The sequence below is a fragment of the Nipponia nippon genome, unplaced genomic scaffold (genome assembly GCF_047370975.1).
Source record: "Nipponia nippon isolate SJK-2023a ecotype South Korea unplaced genomic scaffold, ASM4737097v1 scaffold_35, whole genome shotgun sequence".
Classification (NCBI taxonomy): domain Eukaryota; kingdom Metazoa; phylum Chordata; class Aves; order Pelecaniformes; family Threskiornithidae; genus Nipponia; species Nipponia nippon.
This window is the reverse complement of record NW_028262353.1, coordinates 708,341-726,806: the sequence shown is the minus strand read 5'-3', so window position 1 is coordinate 726,806 and position 18,466 is coordinate 708,341. Positions and strand designations below refer to the sequence as shown.

Below are 18,466 nucleotides of genomic sequence, written 5' to 3'. Positions count from 1 at the left end.
GACACACTTCTCTTGGGGTATAAAACCCCGGGGCCGCCGCTACCGCCGGTGTGTTTCATTCCCCCCCCTCCGCCCCCCCGGTCCCTCACCGCCCCCCGCTTCCCCGCCCCCGCCGCCGTTACCGCCTTCCCCCCGTTCCGCGCCCCTTGCGCGTTGCGGTGGAAGCGCGGGGGGGGGGGGAGCCGGTTTCCCGGTATGGCCCCGGTGTTGCCGTGGTTGTTGGCGTCGGTGGTGGTGGCGGCGGCGGGGGGGGGGTCGGTGGAGGCGCAGCCCCCCGCCTCCGAGCCCGCCTGCCCCGTGTGTCTCTGGCGGCGGCACAGCAAGGAGCTGCGGCTGGAGAGCATCAAGTCGCAGATCCTGAGCAAGCTGCGGCTGAAGGAAGCGCCCAACATCACCCGGGAGGTGGTGAAGCAGCTGCTGCCCAAGGCCCCGCCGCTCCAGCAGCTCCTCGACCTCCACGACTTCCAGGGGGACTCGCTGCAGCACGACGAGTACCTGGAGGAGGACGAGTACCACGCCACCACCGAGACCGTCATCAGCATGGCCCAGGAAAGTCAGTGCCGCCTTTGTTCCGCCCCGCCGCCGCTGCAAACTTCGCCGGCGGAGTCCCCCCCCCCGCCCCCGGTCCCGTCCCCCCCTCCCCGGGTCCCCTCCCGCTCCCTCCGGGGCTCCCCCGCCTCCCCCCGGGGCGCCCCCTCCTCCCCCGCGGCTCCCCGTCCCGTCCCCCCCCCCCCCGCCGGGGCTGCCCGGTTCCCCCCCGGCTCCCCCCCGGCCCCCCCCCGGCTCCCCCCGGTCCTCCCCGGGCACCGGCCCGCAGCCCCCGCCCGCCCCCGGGGCGGCTCCGAGCGAGCCCGGGGGAGGCAGCGCGGGCAGGGGGACCCGGGGACCCGGGGACCGGGGACGGGACAGCCCGGCCGCAGCCGGGACGGGGCACCGGGAACTGGGAACGGCCACTGGGAGCTGGGACCCGGGAGCAGGCACTGGGACCCGGCACTGGGAGCTGGGACTGGGGACTGGGACCCGGGAGCAGGCACTGGGACCTGGCACTGAGGACTGGGACCCAGCACTGGGAGCTGGGACTGGGGACTGGGACCCAGTAGCAGGTACTGGGACCCGGCACTGGGGACTGGGAGCTGGGACCTAGGAGCGGGTACTGGGACCCGGCACTGGGGACTGGGAGCTGGCACTGGGAGCTGGGACCTGGGAGCAGGTACTGGAAGCTGGCACTGGGGACTGGGACCTGGCACTGGGAGCTGGGACCTGGTAGCAGGTATTGGGACCTGGGACTGGGGACTGGGACCTGGGAGCAGATACTGGGACCTGGCACTGGGGACTGGGACCCGGTAGCAGGCACTGGGACCTGGGACTGGGGACTGGGACCCGGCACTGGGGACTGGGACCTGGGACTGGGGACTGGGAACCGGTAGCAGGTACTGGGACCTAGGACTGGGGACTGGGAGCCGGCACTTGGGACTGGGACCCGGTAGCAGGCACTGGGACCTGGGAGCAGGGACTCGGTCCCAGCACTGGGGACTGGGACCTGGGAGCAGGTACTGGGACCCGGCACTGGGGACTGGGACCCAGTAGCAGGCACTGGGACCTGGGACTGGGGACTGGGACCCGGCACTGGGAGCTGGGAGCAGGTACTGGAAGCTGGGACTGGGGACTGGGACCTGGCACTTGGGACTGGGATCTGGGAACAGGGACTGGGACCTGGGACTGGGGACTGGGACCTGGCACCAGCACCAGTGGGCTGTGGGCACTGGCAGTGGGCACCAGGACCCGGCCCTGGCACCAGCCTGAGCACCGGCACTGGTGCTGGGTACTGGGACTTGGCACCGGCACTGGCACTGGGGGCGCGGGGCAGGCGGCACGGTGACCTCCCGGTCCCCAGGGCCCCGCCGGGGGACCGGCACGTGGCAGGGTGACGGCAGGGCGACGGCAGGGCGACGGCAGGGTGTGCTGGGGACAGGCAGGCGCCCACCCTGGGCCTGCCCGCGGCCGGCGCGGTGAGGGGCTCCAGCCTGGGGTCCCGGCAGGGAGGGGACGGGGCGCAGGGGCTCTGCTGCACTGTGACACGGCTTCGTCCGTCCGTCCGTCCGTCCATCCGTCCGTGGGCGAGGAGGGGGCGAGTGGCCGGGGCCCCGGGGCGGCTGCACCCCGCCCCTCCCCGTGCCTCAGTTTCCCCCGGTGCCGGCGCGGTGCCGCGGGTCCCGGCCCCGGCTCCACCTGCTCGGGCGGCGGGAGCCCCGGGGGCTGCGGGACGCCCGGGAGCGGGGCCGGGGGGGCCGGGTGCGAAGGGCGAGCGGAAGGGAGGGAGGTGTGAGGCGCTGCCCCCCCGCAGCCCCCCGACGAATTTCCTTCCCAGGCATTAATAGACTCGGGCGGCTTTGAAATTTTATTACCCATAAAATTGACAACACGCTGGGGTTTTCCTCCCCGCGCCGCGTTAACGCTCGCTGCCCCCGGCCCCCCCTCCTGCCCCTTAACAGCTCGGGGGCCCCCAAAATAAATACCGGAGGGGGGCCCCTCCTCCCGGCCGGCCGGGCCCCACGCCCGCGCCGGGGGTCCCGCAGCCCTGGCCCCGCAGCCGGATGCGCCGCGGGGTCCAGCCTGCCCCGGCCGCGGCCGCTCCGTTATTATTATGATTTTTTCCTCCCTCCTCGCCCCCCCGTGGCAATTGTGTGGGGTTTTATGGTTCCTGAACAGAAGGAGGGAAAGGGCTTTATAGGCAGCAGAGCCATAAAGCTCTCGGGTTCCCCCCGGCCGCCCCCCCCGCTTAATCCCACGCCACCACCCCCAGCACCCCCCACCCCCCCGGGGGTTTTTTAACTGCAGAAGGAACCCGGGAAGGTTAATTGGGTCCTAAACCCATTTAGGGGCTACCCGTGACCCCCGCGACCTGCAGGGTGGAGGGAGCTTAATGAGGGGCGATGGGGGGCCCGGCCGGGCACGGGCCGGGGCGAGGGGCTGGCGGGGGCCAGGGGCCGCCCGTGCCGCTCGCTGCCCCGCCGGGGCCGGAGATGCTCAAGGTCAGCGGGACGCGGGCGGGAGCGGGGACACGGGGACACGGCGGAGGCACCGCTGGCACGTGGCGCCTCGGGGCAACGGGGGGACCCAGGGCGCCCGGACCCCCACGGCAGGCGAGGGGTTAAGGGGGCAGAGGTGGGAGCCCCGGATCCGGGCGGTGGGAACAAAGGGGTGGGGGGCTCGGGGGGCTCAGGCTCAGCTGGGACCGATGTCCCAGTAACCTTTATCCCCCGTTGCCACAGCGACGGGACGAGCATCCTGGCACCCGCCCCGTGCCAGGAGCAGCCAGCGTGGCACAGCCCCGGGCGCGGGCCCCCAGCACCCCAGGCCCCCTCTTGCCCCCGGGGCCGCAGACACCCACCTGCTGTCCCCCGGGATGCCAGGCCCCGTCGTGGGCCAGCAGAGGGTCAGCGGTGCTGCCGGTGCCGCCACCGCCACGGCGAGGGCTTCAGTGGCAGCTTTAGGGGACCTGCACCGGCTCCAGCGCTGCTTTGGCATCTCTCACCTGGAGACCCTACAAAAACAACCCCACTGGTGCTGTCCTTGCCGCAGAACCAGCCACGGCGAGCCCGGAGCAAACTGGCACCGCGGCCCCTGAGGCCACCGGAGACCCCTGCGCCGTGTGGGAGCGGTGCCACCGGGACCACAGGGGACCCGGAGCCCCTCAAGGCGGCCGCCGGCCCAGGCTGGGACGACGTCCCACCGGTGACGGGTGGCAAAGCCCCCGCCGAGGGGCTGGGGGGCACAGCCTGCCCCGGGCTGGGAGCCGGGGGGGCCCGCGCGGCTTCGAGGGGACGGGCGTCCCGGGGGAGCGCGGCCTTAATCGGGGGCTTGTGCGCAGCAAATTGCTGGGAGGGGTTTGGGCGGCCGGCGCCCGCGGCCCCCCAGCCCCTGTCACCGTGGTTTATGTGCGGCGCGGCGGGGGGCTGGATGGCATTCCCGGGGCTGCGGCCGGTGTCGTGACCCCCATGTGTTCGGGGAGGCCTCGCGCGCAGCAAATGGCCCCGCGCTGCAGCTGGGTGCTATTAAACCTGACCGGTGCGTGGCAGGGGGAGGGGGCTGCGCGGGGGGGAAATTCCCAGCTCAATTTGACACAGATGTTTGCCGAGCAGGGAGGGCCGGCGCGGGGCCGGCTGCAGCCGGGGTGCTGCCGGGGGGCAGGGGGAGGGCGGCCGGGGACCCCCGGGTCCGATGGATGCTCGGGCTGGGGACGCTTGGGGTTGTCGTCCCACCGGGGCGGGTGTCCCTGTCCCCACGGCGGCCGCTCGCCTTCGCCGTCTCTGAGAGCGTCGCCCTGGGTGAAGCGTCCCCGGCCGCTTTGCCGAGGCCGGCAGAGGTGCGGGGCTGCCCCGAAAATGAGCCCGGGGAGGGTGGGAGACGGGAGGCTGGGAGGTGGACGTCCTCTGGGACGCAGACCCGGCCGGGCCGCTGGCGGGGAGCCCGGTGGTACCTGGACCCCGAGCTCGGTGCCATGGACCCTCCCCGGGGCTCTGCCGCGTCCCCGGGGCTGCGGGACCAGGGGCGTTCCTGGCTCCGACACTGGGATGTGTTGGGAGCCGGCTGCCCCGGAGCAGGTGCTGTGGGTCGGAGCCCCCCGCCCCGCTCCGCCGGCCCCGCTCAGCGGGGGGCTCGGCCCCGCAGCCCCCGCGGGGATCATGAATCCCTGGTGACGCCGGGTCAGGGGGCAGCCGGGGACCTGATTGCGAATGGAGGGGCAATGACCCCAGGGGCGGCCTCTGACCCGACCTTCAACTCCTAACGACCGAGGAGGAGCTCGCCCCGAGCCTGCGTCCGATGGAGGGGGGGTCCCGGGGCCGCCCCTGACGCCTCCTTCCTCCCCGCAGCGGACCCCGTGGTGCAGATCGAGGGCAACCCCCATTGCTGCTTCTTCAACTTCAGCCCCAAGATCATGTTCACCAAGGTGGTGAAGGCGCAGCTGTGGGTGTACCTGCGGCCGGTGCAGCACACCTCCACCGTCTACCTGCAGATCCTCCGCCTGAAGCCGGTGACGGAGGAAGGCAGCCGCCACATCCGCATCCGCTCCCTGAAGATCGACCTCAATTCCCGCATCGGGCACTGGCAGAGCATCGACTTCAAGCACGTGCTGCAGAACTGGTTCAAGCAGCCGCAGAACAACTGGGGCATCGAGATCAACGCCTTCGACCCCAACGGCAACGACTTGGCCGTCACCTCGCTGGGACCCGGGGCCGAAGGGCTGGTAGGTGGCCGTCGCGTGGCTCAGGGTCCCCATGGCCCCGGGGGTCGGTGCCGCGCGGAGCTCGTGGGGCGTCGCGATGGCCCCGGTGCTCAGCTGGGCACGGGGCTCCCAGCCGTCCCCGGGGTCCTGGAGGGCACGGGGGGATGACGGGGACGGGCAGGGGTGGTGGTGCTGCTCCGTGGGGCTGGTGACAGCTTGGGGGGGGGGGTCACAGCTCCGTGGGGACAGTGACAACTCCATGGGGACAATGACAGCTCTGTGGAGCTGGTCACAGCTCCGTGGGGATGGTCACAGCTCCGTGGGGACGGTCACAGCTCCGTGGGGACAATGACAGCTCCACGGGACTAGTCACAGCTCCGCAAGACCGGTCACATCCCTGTGGAGCTGGCGATGGCTCCGTGGAGCCGGTCACAGTTTTGTGGGGACAGTGACAGCTCCGCGGGACTGCTCACAGCTCCATGGGGACGATGACACCCCCCGTGGGGCTGGTGACAGCCCCGTGGGGACAATGACAGCTCCGTGGGACCAGTTATGGCTCCGCAGGGATGGTGACAGCTCTGTGGGACCAGTTATAGCCGCATGGGGCTGGTCACAGCTCCGTGGGGCTGGTGACACCCCCGTGGGGCTGGTGGCACCTCCACGGGGCTGGTGGCAGCTCTGCGGGGCCATGTGGGACCCGGGGAGCCGGGACGGTGGGACAGTGGGCAGTGGGACGGTGGGCGGTGGGGTGGTGGGACAGTGGGCGGTGGGTGGTGGGGCGGTGGGACGGTGTGCGGGGCTCACGCCCCCCCTCTCCCCCCAGCACCCCTTCATGGAGCTGCGGGTGCTGGAGAACAACAAGCGCTCGCGGCGGAACCTGGGGCTGGACTGCGACGAGCACTCGACCGAGTCGCGCTGCTGCCGCTACCCCCTCACCGTCGACTTCGAGGCCTTCGGCTGGGACTGGATTATCGCCCCCAAGAGATACAAAGCCAACTACTGCTCGGGGCAGTGCGAGTACATGTTCATGCAGAAGTACCCCCACACCCACCTGGTGCAGCAGGCCAACCCCCGGGGCTCGGCGGGGCCCTGCTGCACCCCCACCAAGATGTCCCCCATCAACATGCTTTACTTCAACGACAAACAGCAGATCATCTACGGCAAGATCCCGGGCATGGTGGTTGACAGATGCGGATGCTCTTAGAGCCCGGCTGGTGCTGCCCCTCCGCCCCGTGCCCCCCTCCACCAACAAACTCCTCTTTTCTTCCACTGTTTTTTTGGTTTTTTGGTTGTTTTTTTAAAAAAAAAATACAAAGAGCAAAGCGTTGAAATTCCTTTGGATGTTGGGGGAAGAGAGAGAGAAAATCCCACGGAGAAACGCTGCACCAAACCCGCGCTTCGACATGCATTGTGCAATAAAGCAACCGGACGGAGAAGGGAAGGGGTGGCCGGGACCCCCAGCACCGCTACCCCCGCCCCCGGCACCCGCGGCGGCACGGCACGGCGGCACAGCACGGCGGCACGGCACGGCAGCACGGCTCTTCACCGCACAGCTCTCCTGTCCTGGCTCAACAGCAACGGGGAGAGGAGGCGGCCGAGCGGACCCCGCATCTCCCTGCGCTTCTGGAGTGGCAGCGGGGACGGAGACGTCCCTGCCCGCCCCGCGGCCAAGGTGACATCCAAGGGCGGGTGGCCCTGTCCCCGAGCAGCTGACAGCCCCGTCGCGACAGCCCCGCTCCGGGTGCTCTGCTGGAGCAAGGACGGCAGGACCCGGCGGCGGGACCCCCAGGACGGGCGTGCCGGGGCGGCTGGGCCACGCGAGCGCTGGTGGCAGCTCCGGCCCGGGAGGAAACCGTCTCCCTTCTTTAATTTATTTATTTATTAATCACCCTCCCGGCCAGCGCTTTGCTGCGGGAAGCCCCCGCTTGCCCTGGTCCCTCCCTTCACGCCGCTGGCACCATCCCGGCACCCACAACCCAACGGTGGGGACGGCTCTGGAGGGGCTGCTTCAGCCCGGAGTCCCCTGGGGACCGGCCGGTGGCAGCCGGCACCGCCAGCATCCCGCGGCATCCCCGGGCACAGATGGCTCGAGGGGAACGGAGCTGCTGCCCACGCTTCGGATCCGGCCCTGGTGCTGCCGGCGGGATGGCGATGCTCAGCCCGGTGCTGCCGGCAGGATGGCGGTGCTTGTCCCGGTGCCCAGCGCTCGCCCGGGGCGGCCGGAGGAGCCGGCAGCTCGGGGGGTCTCTGGCGGGAGGGAGGGCAGCCGGCGGCCCAGGGTTATCTGGAGGCGGCACCGGCCAGAATTGGACGGAGGCTCCGGCTGGGGAGAAATTCCGCTTACGCGGCAGATTCGCCTCCCCCTGCCCTCGCCGTTTGGATTATTTTCGCGTGAGAACAGGCTCCCGCTTTCTCAAGAGTTCAACCGCCCCAGCGGTTCTGGTGGCTCCGGCGGCTCCCTCCACTTGCGCCGCGGCCGGAGTGATGCAACCGGGGCCGCGCTGGGTCCCGGCCGGGAGCCGTCCCTGGCGCCAGGCGGCCGCCAACCCCACGCCGGGGTGGAAAGGGCGGCTCTGCCCGCGGACCCCGGCCCCAGCACTTATCCCAAGGGTCCGGCCGGCTCCGGCCGGGAGATGCGCGTCCATCCCTCCTTGCCTGTGGCACCATGGGGCAGAAGCACCGGGGCCGCGTGGGGAACGACCCGGTGGCCGCGGCCAGGCCAGCCCGGCACGTCCGCACCCAGCGTAGCACTTAGGGACGGCGCCGGGAGGCCAGGGACCAGGAAGGCGCCGGGGGCAGAGCCGGGGAGCCGGGGGCACCCGGGATGTTTAGCACTTGTCCCCGGCTCTGCGGAGCCCAAAGCGCTTACAAGGACGAGGCTGCCCCGGGGCGAGGATGTGGCGCTGGCCCAGCGGTGCTGAACCCCGGCCGTGCCGACCCCAACCACCCCGCCTGGCGCCGAAGCACTTAGGGCCCCTCGTGCCGGGCTCCCGGCACCGCCGGGGTCTTGTCACCAGCACCAATGCCACCGGCTCGGGGGCTCTGGCGATGGCGGCCCTGCAGCCCCGCTGTGGCATCGCGGGGGCTCTCGGCACCCCGCCGGACCCCGCGGCTCCAGCTCACGGCAGGAGTCGGTGGGGAGGGGATGGAGACAGGGAGAGCTGGGGTGCCCCCAGGAGCGGGGTGCCGGGGGCGGGCTGGCCCGGGGAGCGTCCCCCAGCCACCGTCACCCCTCGGGGCCGGGCAGGGGGCACAGCTGAGCCCCAAAACACCGGCCCGCGGTTGCACGGCGGCAAACGGCCCCGCGCTGGTGGCTTTACGGTCCCCAAGCCCCGCTCCAGCACGCCGGCGGGTTGTTGTCGGTGGCTCGGTGCTGGCTCTCGCAAAACAGCGGGTACAAGAACAGCCCGGCCAGAGGGGAATCAACCCCACAGCCAGTGACAGCCCTGCCGGGGCCGGGGGCCGGGGCACCCCCTCTCCTGCCCTTCAGTGCCTTTCGGGGGGCCGTGTCCTCCGGCAGCACCGGGTCTCGCTGTGAAGCCGGTGCATCCCGTGCCGGAGGAGGGGGCCACCTCCCGCCTGGCAGCGGGGAGACCTCCCGACCCACCGAGCCAGGGACGCCGCCTGCGTCCCCGCCTGGTGCCCCCGCCTGGTGCCCCCGCCCCGGCGGTGCCCGGCTGATGCCAAAGGAGCCGGGCCCAGCGAAGCCGCTCATGGAAACGTTTTGCCAATCCCCATTTTGCTTCCACCCAGCGCTCGCGGATCACGAGGGCTCGTCCGGCCCCGGCTGTCGCCGCTCCTCTCCGCCACCAAAACCACACTGAACGCAGCCAAGGCTGCGCTGGCACGGAGAAGCACCGTCTGGCCATTGCCAGCACCTGGGCCGGTCCCCCCGGGCCCTGCGAGGAGCCGGGCATGGCACAGCCACCGCCGGGAGCGGAGTCACGCGCTGGGAAAGAGCCAGAAACCGCTTGGAAGGGACTGGAAAGGGCACGGGATCCCGCTCCAGGGTCAGGGGAGCCGCGGTCCAGCTGGGATCTGGCTGGGATCCACCTGCCCCCCTCGCCCCGACCATCGCCACGTGCCAAAGCCGTGTCTGGCAGGGAGGGGGTCTCGCTCCCCCCGACCTGGGACGTGGCCACCGGCATCGTGCTCGTGGCTCGTGGCCCTTCCCCAGGGAGGGGGATGCGCGCGGCCGGGCTCTGGCTGGCGGCGGGGGCTTCCGGCCCGGCATGGCGGCAGCGGTGGCGATTCGGAGCTGGGAAGGACGGGAGGTGCCCGGGACGGGCGCTCCCCCAGTGTTTGAGAGCCTCGAACAAGGGGGAGGCCGAGGCAGCCGGGACCCCCACGGGCACCGTCCCCCCGTGCCGGCGCAGCGGCAGCCACCACGGGGCCCAGCCCGGCGCGGAGCCCGCGGCCGGGGGTTCCAGCGCCCCGTCCGCCCCCGGCTTTGGGGGAGCCCCGGAGCCCCCAGACCCGCAGCCCATCGCCCCAAAAGCCCCCGCAGGGCCCCGGGGCGGCTGTTACAGGCAGGTGGCGCTGAAGAAGAAAGGATGGGGCCACCCCAAGCACTGGGTCCAGTCAGCCCTCGGCACTGGTCCCAGTGCCGGGGCGGCACTGGTCCCACAGCCCCCAGTGGTGGGCGGCACTGGGACCAGTGCCCTGGGCTGACTGGCCACGGGCGGGCAGGGGGCGGCAGCCCCGTCAGTGTATTATTATTATTTACCCGGTGTATTGGTCCTGTGCGTAACGTCTTAGGTTATTTTTCTGTTCGTTTGTTCGTTGTTTCGGTCCTCGTCCAGGGGTGTCCGGGGGGCAGGGACGCGGCCGCCGGGGCCGGGGCTCGGGACGGGCCCGGGAGAGGGGGGGACGCGGCGGGTCCGAACCGCACGACCAAAGGCCACGGATGGTCGGGGGGGGTTTAATCGCGTGACCAAACACAGCACTTGAACATCAAAAATAAAAAAAATTAAAAAATAAATTAAAAAAAAATATTTTAAAAAAGAAATAATCAAAGAGTTCAGAGCTTCCAGCTCCATCCTGCACCGGGGACTCCTGGGCAGCCCGGAGCTTGCCAGCACCGCAGTCGGGCTCCCACGCACCGGTGGCACCAGGACCCCCAGCCAGCGCAGCCGGTGCCGCGTCCCCCCGCGACGGCACCGTCCCACGAGATGCCGGGCTCGCCCTGCCAGCTCACCCCCGGCACAAGTGTCACCGTGACGGAGCCACGCGGTGACACCGGAGCTGGTGGTGAGAGGTGGCTGGAGGGAGAGGAGCGGCGGCCTCGGGGATGCCGCGTGTTCCCTGCAAAACCTGCGTGGAGAGAGGGAGCGGGAGGGAGGGAGGCCGCCGGGGCTGGGCACCATTTGCACTATGGAAGGTTAAAGAAGAGATGAGGACAGGATCGCCTTCACCGCAGCCCGGGGCTGGGCCGCAGCCGTGTCCGTGGGCTGGCCGGGCGCGAGGATGGGTCCGTCTGCGCCGCGGTGGCTTTTCCTCGCCGCTGGAGGAGACACCAAGGTGCCGCCGGCTCCACCGCGGTGCCGCAGCATTGGGGCACGAAATCCCCCGGCCCCGGGGAGGAGCAGGGGGCTCCAACCCCACCAGCCCGGCGGGACGCGGGCACCGGGTGCAGCGAGGCTGCGGCAGCCCCGGGGGATGGAGACGACCCATGGGGGACGGGGATCGGTGGGTCCGGACCAGCCTCCCCCAGGAGAAGACCCCTTCCCGGGGCCATCATGAGGCTTGAGACGCCGGCGACACCAACCCACGCTCCTCGCGCCTGGCCATCCCGCAGCGGCTGCCGCGGCACCCGGCCGAGCCCCTGACCTGCAGGCCAAGCCAGACCCGCTCTCCGAGACGCCGCCGGCCCGCGGCCGCGGGGGGCCCCTGCTTGGCCCCCTCGTTACCCCACGGCCTCGTTACAAAGCTCCTTTTGGCGATGCCACCCTCCACCTCCGCTACCAGGCAGCGACCGCGCCGGCAGCCGGCACGGAGGGAGCGGGTGCCCCCAGCGGGGGGGGACGGGACGGGGGGGATGCGCAGCTCCTCGGTCGCAAACCGGATTGGGAAGAGCTACGGGAAAGGAAAAGCTGCAGGAGCGTCCCAGTTACTTCTGTGTTGTATAAATGACATTTGGTCTGTAACTCGCGTTAGTCTCTTGTGTACGATATCATAACCACTGCTCTGTCCCGGTTCCGGCCTCGGTTGGTTTTTTTTTAGACTTTTTGTACAATAAAAAATTTATATAGCCAAAAAGAAAAAAAAAAAAAAAAGGGAAAACTGCTGACAAACGCATTTTGCTTGGGTTACTGCGCTCCGCTCGCTGCCCCTCGCCTGGACCCAGCCCCTCGCTGGCACCAGGTCCCGGGGTCGGCATCGGATCCTGGGGTCGGCACCAGATCCCGGGGTTGGCATTGGATCCTGGGGTCAGCATTGGATCCCGGGGTCGGCATCGGATCCCGGGGTCGGCACCAGATCCTGGGGTCGGCCACGCAGCCTCGCCACCAGAGCGGAGACGGAGGAGGCCGGAGGGGCGCGAGTGGCCTCGCTGTTCCTTGGGGTCTTCGCCCAGCGTGCCGATCCTGGGACGGGCCCTCGGCCTCGCTGTCCGCTCACCCGGCTTCGCCTGCACCCCGCCGTCCCCTCCCGCCTCCTCCCTCGGGAGCTCCCGGCCTGATCCAGCGACCCTGGCTTTGACCGGCTCGGGAAATGTTTCCTAATGCTTCTCATTTTTCCCACGCTCCCGACGCTGGCCGCGCACCACGGACAAGCGGATGAGAGGGGATGAAAGCCACCCCAGTGCCCTGTGCCCGGCTCAGAGCCGCTCGCGGCCGAGGACGTTCCCGGGTTCATCCCCCAGCTGGGGCCGAACCGCAGGCCCCCCCCGCCAAACCCCTCCGAACGCACTCGTCCTTGTGCCTTAGCGGCCACCACCTCGAGAACCAGCCCAGGAGAACGCAACCACCCCAAAATCTGCTCAAACCCACGGGAGGAGAACGTCCCCGTCCCAGCAGCAGAGGCGGGGGTGGCCCGTGCCCACCGGCGGGGCTGGCTTCGCCCTCCGGAGCGCGTTCGGCCCCCCGAGAGCCGCGGCGAGGCTGGGCAAACCTGGGCGGGTTGGCCCCGAGGAGGGGACGGAGGACACAGGACAGGGATGGGGACAGCCGGGACGGTGGCGGGGACACCCCGCGTGGGGCCAGCGGCCCTGGGCGATGGCGAGAGCCCCCCGCCCTCCCCGGCTTCCTCCCAGCCCAGCTCCCCGTTGTAAAGCTGAGATTTACAAGTGGCCCCAAGTGCCGGAGCGGAGGCCGGGGCAGCCTTTATGGAGCCTCATTAGGGGCTGCAGGTATGCCGAGAATGTCGCAGCTAATTACAGCTGTGGGGCGGGAGGGACAGGGTGGGCAGCGGAGGGTCACTGCCCACGGGGCCGGGGGAGCAGGGGACGCTCTGGCACAAGCGAGGACCGGACACGAGGACGTGGCTCCGGCACGGGCTCTCACCCCGCCGGGGTCAGCCGGGTCCCAGGCCCTGCCGGCAGTGGCGGCTTGGTGGACGTTGGCCATCTCCCGCCCTCCTGCTCCGGCCGTCCTCGAGCGGAGGTCCTCCAAGAGCCCAGCAGCACCCCTGCCCTGCACCCCTGGCCCTGCCGCGGGTCCCGGCTGCTCCACCTGCAGCCCCCCAGCCCCACCTCGGCCGAGAGCTCGCTGCGGGGCCATGGGCAGCTCCAGGCCGGGATGAGGTCTCGGCCGTGGTCGAGGATGAGGCGCCAAGTCCCTCCAACGCCCTCTCCGGGCTCGGCTTCCCCATGGATAAAGCTCCTGGGGGTCTTCAAGACCCGCAGGACGGCACCGAACCAGCACCCATGGGGCAGCGTGAAGCCCAACACGACGCACGGAGGGCAACGGCACCCCGAACCCCAACACGGCCCCGGTTCCCCCGGGACAACACGCAGCTCTGGCGGGGAGAGCCGGCCACGGCTCCGCTCTGCCCGCTGTCCCCTGGGGGCCACGGCCTCGGGGTCCGCCGGGGGGCCAGGCTGTGCCACCCGCCCAGAGGGGCCGCCGAGGAACCGAGGTCCCAGGGGGGTTTGTTTGTTTGCTTCCGAGGACGATGTCAAGAGTTTAACGAGCGCTTGCTTTTGTTCTGGTCACGTCTCCCCCGAGGCCACGGGGGCTGCACCCCACATCGCTGCTCCCCCCGGCCATCGGCTGACCTAATTTGGAGACCCAGGGTCAGGGCTGGGGGGGACAAATTAGGACAGGGACATCCGGGCGACCACCCACAGCGGCACCACGACGTACCACGGCTCCCCGAACCTTCCCCTCTGCCGCCTAACAAGACCGTCCGCATGCGACATTCACAGTAATTAAACCATCAACGGGGAGCTTGGCGGCGCTCCACCGGCCTCGCCGCGGCCCCGCGGGGAGACGCCAGAACCAGGGCGATTAGCCGGGAGAGCTGGGCAGGGTCCAGCCCCCCCACCGCCGGCGACGGGGCGGGATGCCGCGCTGCCGCAGAGATGGCACGCGGGCCGCGGCAGCGCGGGGCCGTGCCCGGCTCGGGGGACGAGGCTCCCCGGGGACCGGGTGGCTCGGCCCCGCGGCAGCGCCGCCACTCGACTTCCAACCTGCAGCGGGAACGGGATTTTGATGCGATCCCGAAGATCCCCAAACCACCCCGGGCTCCGGGCAGCAGGATGCTCCCAAGCAGGACTTGGGGCACCCCAATTCCCCGTCCCCCAGCGAGCGCACCCCTTACGGAGCCACCTCCTCCCCGGCTGCAGCGGCGCCCGGGCTGGAAGGAAGGATTCGAGGGGACGGAGGCAGCGACCGGCCATGGCTCCTGCTTCCCGCCGCTGGGGAAAGGCCCTGCGGGACGGGGGCAACCAGCTGAGGAAGGTCAGCGCCCAGGCTCCTCGGGGAGATGCAGGAGGGCGGTGAGTCTGGAGAGAGGAGGAGAAGGCAGCGGCCCAGGGCCACCTCCTGCGATGGAAACCCCCCTTCAGCCCCCACGGAGCCCCGCAGGGGACCCAGCGCATCCCGGATCCTGCCCAGACCCTGCAGCGCGGTCCCAGCTCCCGGAATGGCGGCACAGAGCCGGGAGGGACAGCGGCCACGCTCATCGGCGCCGGCACAGGCGGAGGGCAGCGGCTGGGAGCTGGGCCGCGGTGCCGTCCCTCCTCAGGCTCACCCACCCTTCCAGGCTCCGCTCTTTCGCCTCCCCATTTTTGCGAATTTGAACACACAACGTTTCCGACCCACCCACGGAGGACGCGGGGACGAGAGGCCGTCGGGAGAGGACGGCGCAGCTGGAAGAAGGGAGACGTTGGCACCGGAGCACACGTCCCTCCCGCCGCGCACCTCGCTCCTCGCCCCATTGTGCAAACCCCCGGTTCTGCCTCCCGTCCCCCCGGCCTGACCTATCGTCCCACTCGCATTTACAGCCCAAGCGTCTGCTGTGAAAAGTGACTTCATGCTGAATTTGGGCACCGCTCGGCGTTACCAGCTCTCACGCTGCAAGCCCCGGCCCTCCTTTTCTTTCGCTCGCTTTCCCACACTTTCCCCCGCTCATTGTGTGCCCGCTGCTTTTTTTCTTCCCCTATTCAGCCCAAATTAGTCACGAGCAGCCCCCGGCTCGGAGAGGAAAAATAAATTAGGTGGTGTTTTAAACACAGTGTGGTTGGAACGATTCTCCCCTGCGCCCAGGAGGGGAAAGCCCGGCGGGTGAAGGAGGCAGCGGCCTCTACAAAACAGCCCCAGCGCCGCCCCGGGAGCTGGGGGCAGCAGAGCCAGGGCAGCGCTGCCCGCACGGGCTGGGGACGCCGGCACATCGCTGCGGGGAGCAGGGCGCGGAGCTCGGCCCCATTTTGGTACCACGGCCAAGGGAAACTCATCCCCAAGGCGAGGGGAGGAGACGGCGCGAGGGAGGGAGGGGGAGAAGACGCGCACGTCGCTTCACCGGCCCCGGGAGGAGATCGGCCGGGGCAGGAACGCCACCGGGAGCCCGGGAGCAGAGGAGAGCGACCCAGGGAGGAGGACGCGCGGCCGGGCAGGGCACAAGCGGGGCTGGGAGCTCCCCACCGCGCTGGTCCCCGGGCCAGAGAACAGAGCCGGCGGCGAAATCGGGAGTCCTCGGTTCTGCCCTGGGCTCGGGGGAAGGCGACGGCATCCCACCATCGGAGTCCCACGTGCCGTCATCAACAGGAGACGGGCAGCGCAGCCCACGGCGCCTCCTCGCCCTCCACGCTCAGGATCCAGCCGCCGCCGACCCGCAGCCCCTCACGCCACGGCCGTCCCCGGCTTGTCCCCGTAACCCCAAGCTCCGACAGAGGGACCTGAAGCGAGTGGAGAGCGAAGCCGAGAGGCGCCTGTGCTGCCTCCCACGTCCTGCAAGGGCCCTTGGTCTACGGCGCCGAACCCTCAGCTGCGAGAAGCGGCGACCGCCCCGTTACTCGTACGTCGTCCCGATCTGGGTTACGGCTGGGTCCCAGCTGCCAGGAGCCTGCGCCGCTCCCCGAGGTCAGCGGGAAGCGAGGTTTGCATCCGAGGGAAGCGGCGAGGTCGATCTGGAGAGGCAAGGGGGGGTTAGGACTTTGGCCAGGCCACACGAAGGTAACGTCAGGACAACCCCTAACTGCTGGCGACGGCCCGGCCAGGCAGGATCTCTGCCCCCCGCCGCCCCCGCGCAGGCAGGAGCGGCGCTGGCCGAGGCTCCATCTGCTCCGGCTCCCTCCCGGCGGCACGCTCCGGCCCCGAGCCTCGGCCGCGCCATGCATCAAACTGACAGATACCAGAATTGCCTTGGAGAAGCAGTTTTATTATGAAACCGAGAATGAAATGCAGTGTTTGCCCTGGCACACTACAAAACATTTCAAGCGAATAACCAGCAAAAAGATCATGAGCCAAATAGAAAATACATCTTACAAAAATCCAACATACAAAAAAAAAAAAAAAAAAAATCAGAATAACGTTATTACATTAAATCAGGAAGGAGCAAGGGAGCTTTGACTCACTCGGGGCCTGGCAACCCGCGACACAGAACGGACCTGGGCCCCGTGGCTTTCAGCTGCCCGTTGGGAAAGCGAACGGACGTCCAAGGTATTGCTTAGAGTCACCGAGGGCGCGCGGCCGCAGGCAGACTGCGAACGTGAATGGAACAGAAGCGGTTTGAAGACTTCTACGTTAAAAAATATATATATATTGCTTATTAAGAACCAGGTATAAGCCTCTGAAAAGCTCCATTTGTACGCACACCCGCTGCTCTCTAGCACCTCAAGGAACCAAGCACGGGCAAGGCAAACACCTCTCCGGTACGAGGTTACGGCCAGAAATAAGAATCCTAGGAGGTCGGGCCTCAGCCACGAGAAGGGTTTCAGCCACGACGCCCACCTCAAAATCCAAGCAGACGGAGAGAGTTCTGCTGGCGCCTGGGGCCGAGGTGTCTGCGGGAGGGAGAGCTCTGCGGGGCGGGAGAGGCAGCGGGAAGCAACGCTTGCGAGGGAAACCAATTCTCCGGGCAGGCAAAGGAGGGAAGGGCACCGGGCAGCTCCTCTCTGCCCCGGCGCTGCCGGGTCCTTTGCTTCTCCGCTGCCACCGCTTCTTCCACCCACACAAGCCACCCCGGGGAATCGCTCTTTACAGCTCCCCAAGAACAAAGGTGCCGTCCGAAACGCTAGAGCAGCGAGAAGCGCTTCACGCGCTGCGGCAGCGCTGCCTTTCACGTGCCTCGGCCAAATTTTTTCCGTAATTTCACCAAAAGGGTTACGGATACCGCAGCAGAAGGAACCGTGTTCCTGCACACCAAGAACTTCCACGCTCAAAACACAGGTCCCGGGGTAAGGCCGGCGCTCTCCCGCACCGCCTGGCAGCTCGGAGAAGACTGAGGCTTCTTCGGCAAGTCTGCGAGTTAAACCAGCTTGGCAGCTGCTCTGAGGCAAAGAGAGGACAAGATAAAACCCAGCCTGAGAACACACACGGGACAAAGCGACTCCACGGGTTTGTCGTTTAAGGAGAAAAACGCATCACTGGCCTTCGAGGAACCTGAAAACGTCGGTGAAACGCCAGGAGCGGCAGAGGGCTTAACAAGGCGGGATAAATGAAGCGGTGAGAACAGGCTCCATTTGCGAATGCATTGCTATGTTTGCCTCCTCGTTTTAGGACACCGGTCTTGATCTAGGGTTAATCGGCAATTCTTGCTCTGACAATTCCCATTAGCCTCAGCCGGGGAAGGCAGGCAGTCGTGGAACTGCCCCGCGTGTCGGCTATCGCACACGCCGCTTCCGTTGTTGGAAACAGGAGACAATATAATTGAGAAAATCCCTCCCTGACGTTCGACCTGTCAGATCTTGGGCGAGAGATCCAGAGTGGGACTGGCGTAACGCATCGTGCTCTCGAGCCGAGGCGCGTTCTCGTCCCAGCTGCTGGGAAGAGACCAGGACGCAGCTGAACCTCGGGGCCCGCTTCCCCGGGTGGAGGAGGAGAGGACCAGGGCAGTCCCAGAGCTGGAGACGGCATCGGACGGCAAAGAGACAAGACGCTTCAAACCGGCCCTTGCTTTAGCAGCGTACCAGGAGTCCCTAAACCAGAAAAGCAGCTGCCGAGGGCAGAGCAGACCCCGCTCTCCCGTTCCTCAGTGCCTTCCCCTCCTCATCGCACAGCAGACGCTGCGCTCCTACCCCTGCTCTACCTGCCCGCCTATTTACCGGGCAGAGCTTGACTCTCCCCTGCGCAGGCATTCGCCAGCGGCACTGGGAGGGCACCGGGACGCGCTCCGTCTCTCCCCGCCGGACGGTACCTCCGGTGCGAGCTGCTGCCAACGACCCCACCAGCAGCTGGGAAACCACCGGACCGCAGGCGACCGGAGATGCACCCAGAACAGCTTCTTTTTGCTCAACCTTTCTTCATTTTTAAACTTCGTAACGTGAAAAAATAAGTAGCACAATCATACAACTACGGGGGATTCCCTGTCTACTCATCACTAAAACCTAGAGAAACAGTGTGGGAGTGAGAGAAAGTGGGGGAAAGAGAGAGAAAGTATGCACGCACTCGAGAGGCACACTGCAAATGGGCTGAGGCCAAGAAGGACCAGCATCAGACGATCCCAAAGCGTTCTGCTCTTTTCCTCTTCTTTGCCTGCAGAGAGGAATTACAAAAAAATCAAAATCAAAGAGAAACAAGCGAACGCGTTCGTTAAAATCCCACACGGCCCGACGGAGAATTCATTAAGTGTTTGGTGTTG

At 68.3% G+C, this 18,466-nt stretch overlaps 2 protein-coding genes across 11 annotated transcripts in view; one reads left to right on the top strand and one right to left on the bottom strand.

Annotated features, from left to right (window-relative positions):
- Positions 1-83: 83 nt before the first annotated feature.
- Positions 84-15,790, top strand: GDF11 (growth differentiation factor 11). Its single transcript, XM_087771777.1, has 3 exons — positions 84-553; positions 4,875-5,248; positions 6,051-15,790. Exons 1-3 carry the CDS (start codon positions 196-198, stop codon positions 6,429-6,431), a joined length of 1,113 nt encoding a protein of 370 aa, XP_087627903.1. The 5' UTR covers positions 84-195; the 3' UTR covers positions 6,432-15,790.
- A 234-nt stretch (positions 15,791-16,024) lies between these two features.
- Positions 16,025-18,466, bottom strand: part of SARNP (SAP domain containing ribonucleoprotein) — a 31,455-nt gene continuing 29,013 nt past the window's right edge. For 5 of the 10 annotated variants that reach the window (XM_087771727.1, XM_087771728.1, XM_087771729.1 and 2 more), the window contains one exon: positions 16,025-17,156. In XM_087771727.1, coding sequence (XP_087627853.1) covers positions 16,212-17,156 — 945 coding nt within the window. In that variant the 3' untranslated portion in view covers positions 16,025-16,211. Of the gene's footprint in view, positions 18,361-18,466 lie in introns of all 10 variants that reach the window. The other 5 variants (XM_087771732.1, XM_087771738.1, XM_087771736.1 and 2 more) reach the window with 3 other exon arrangements.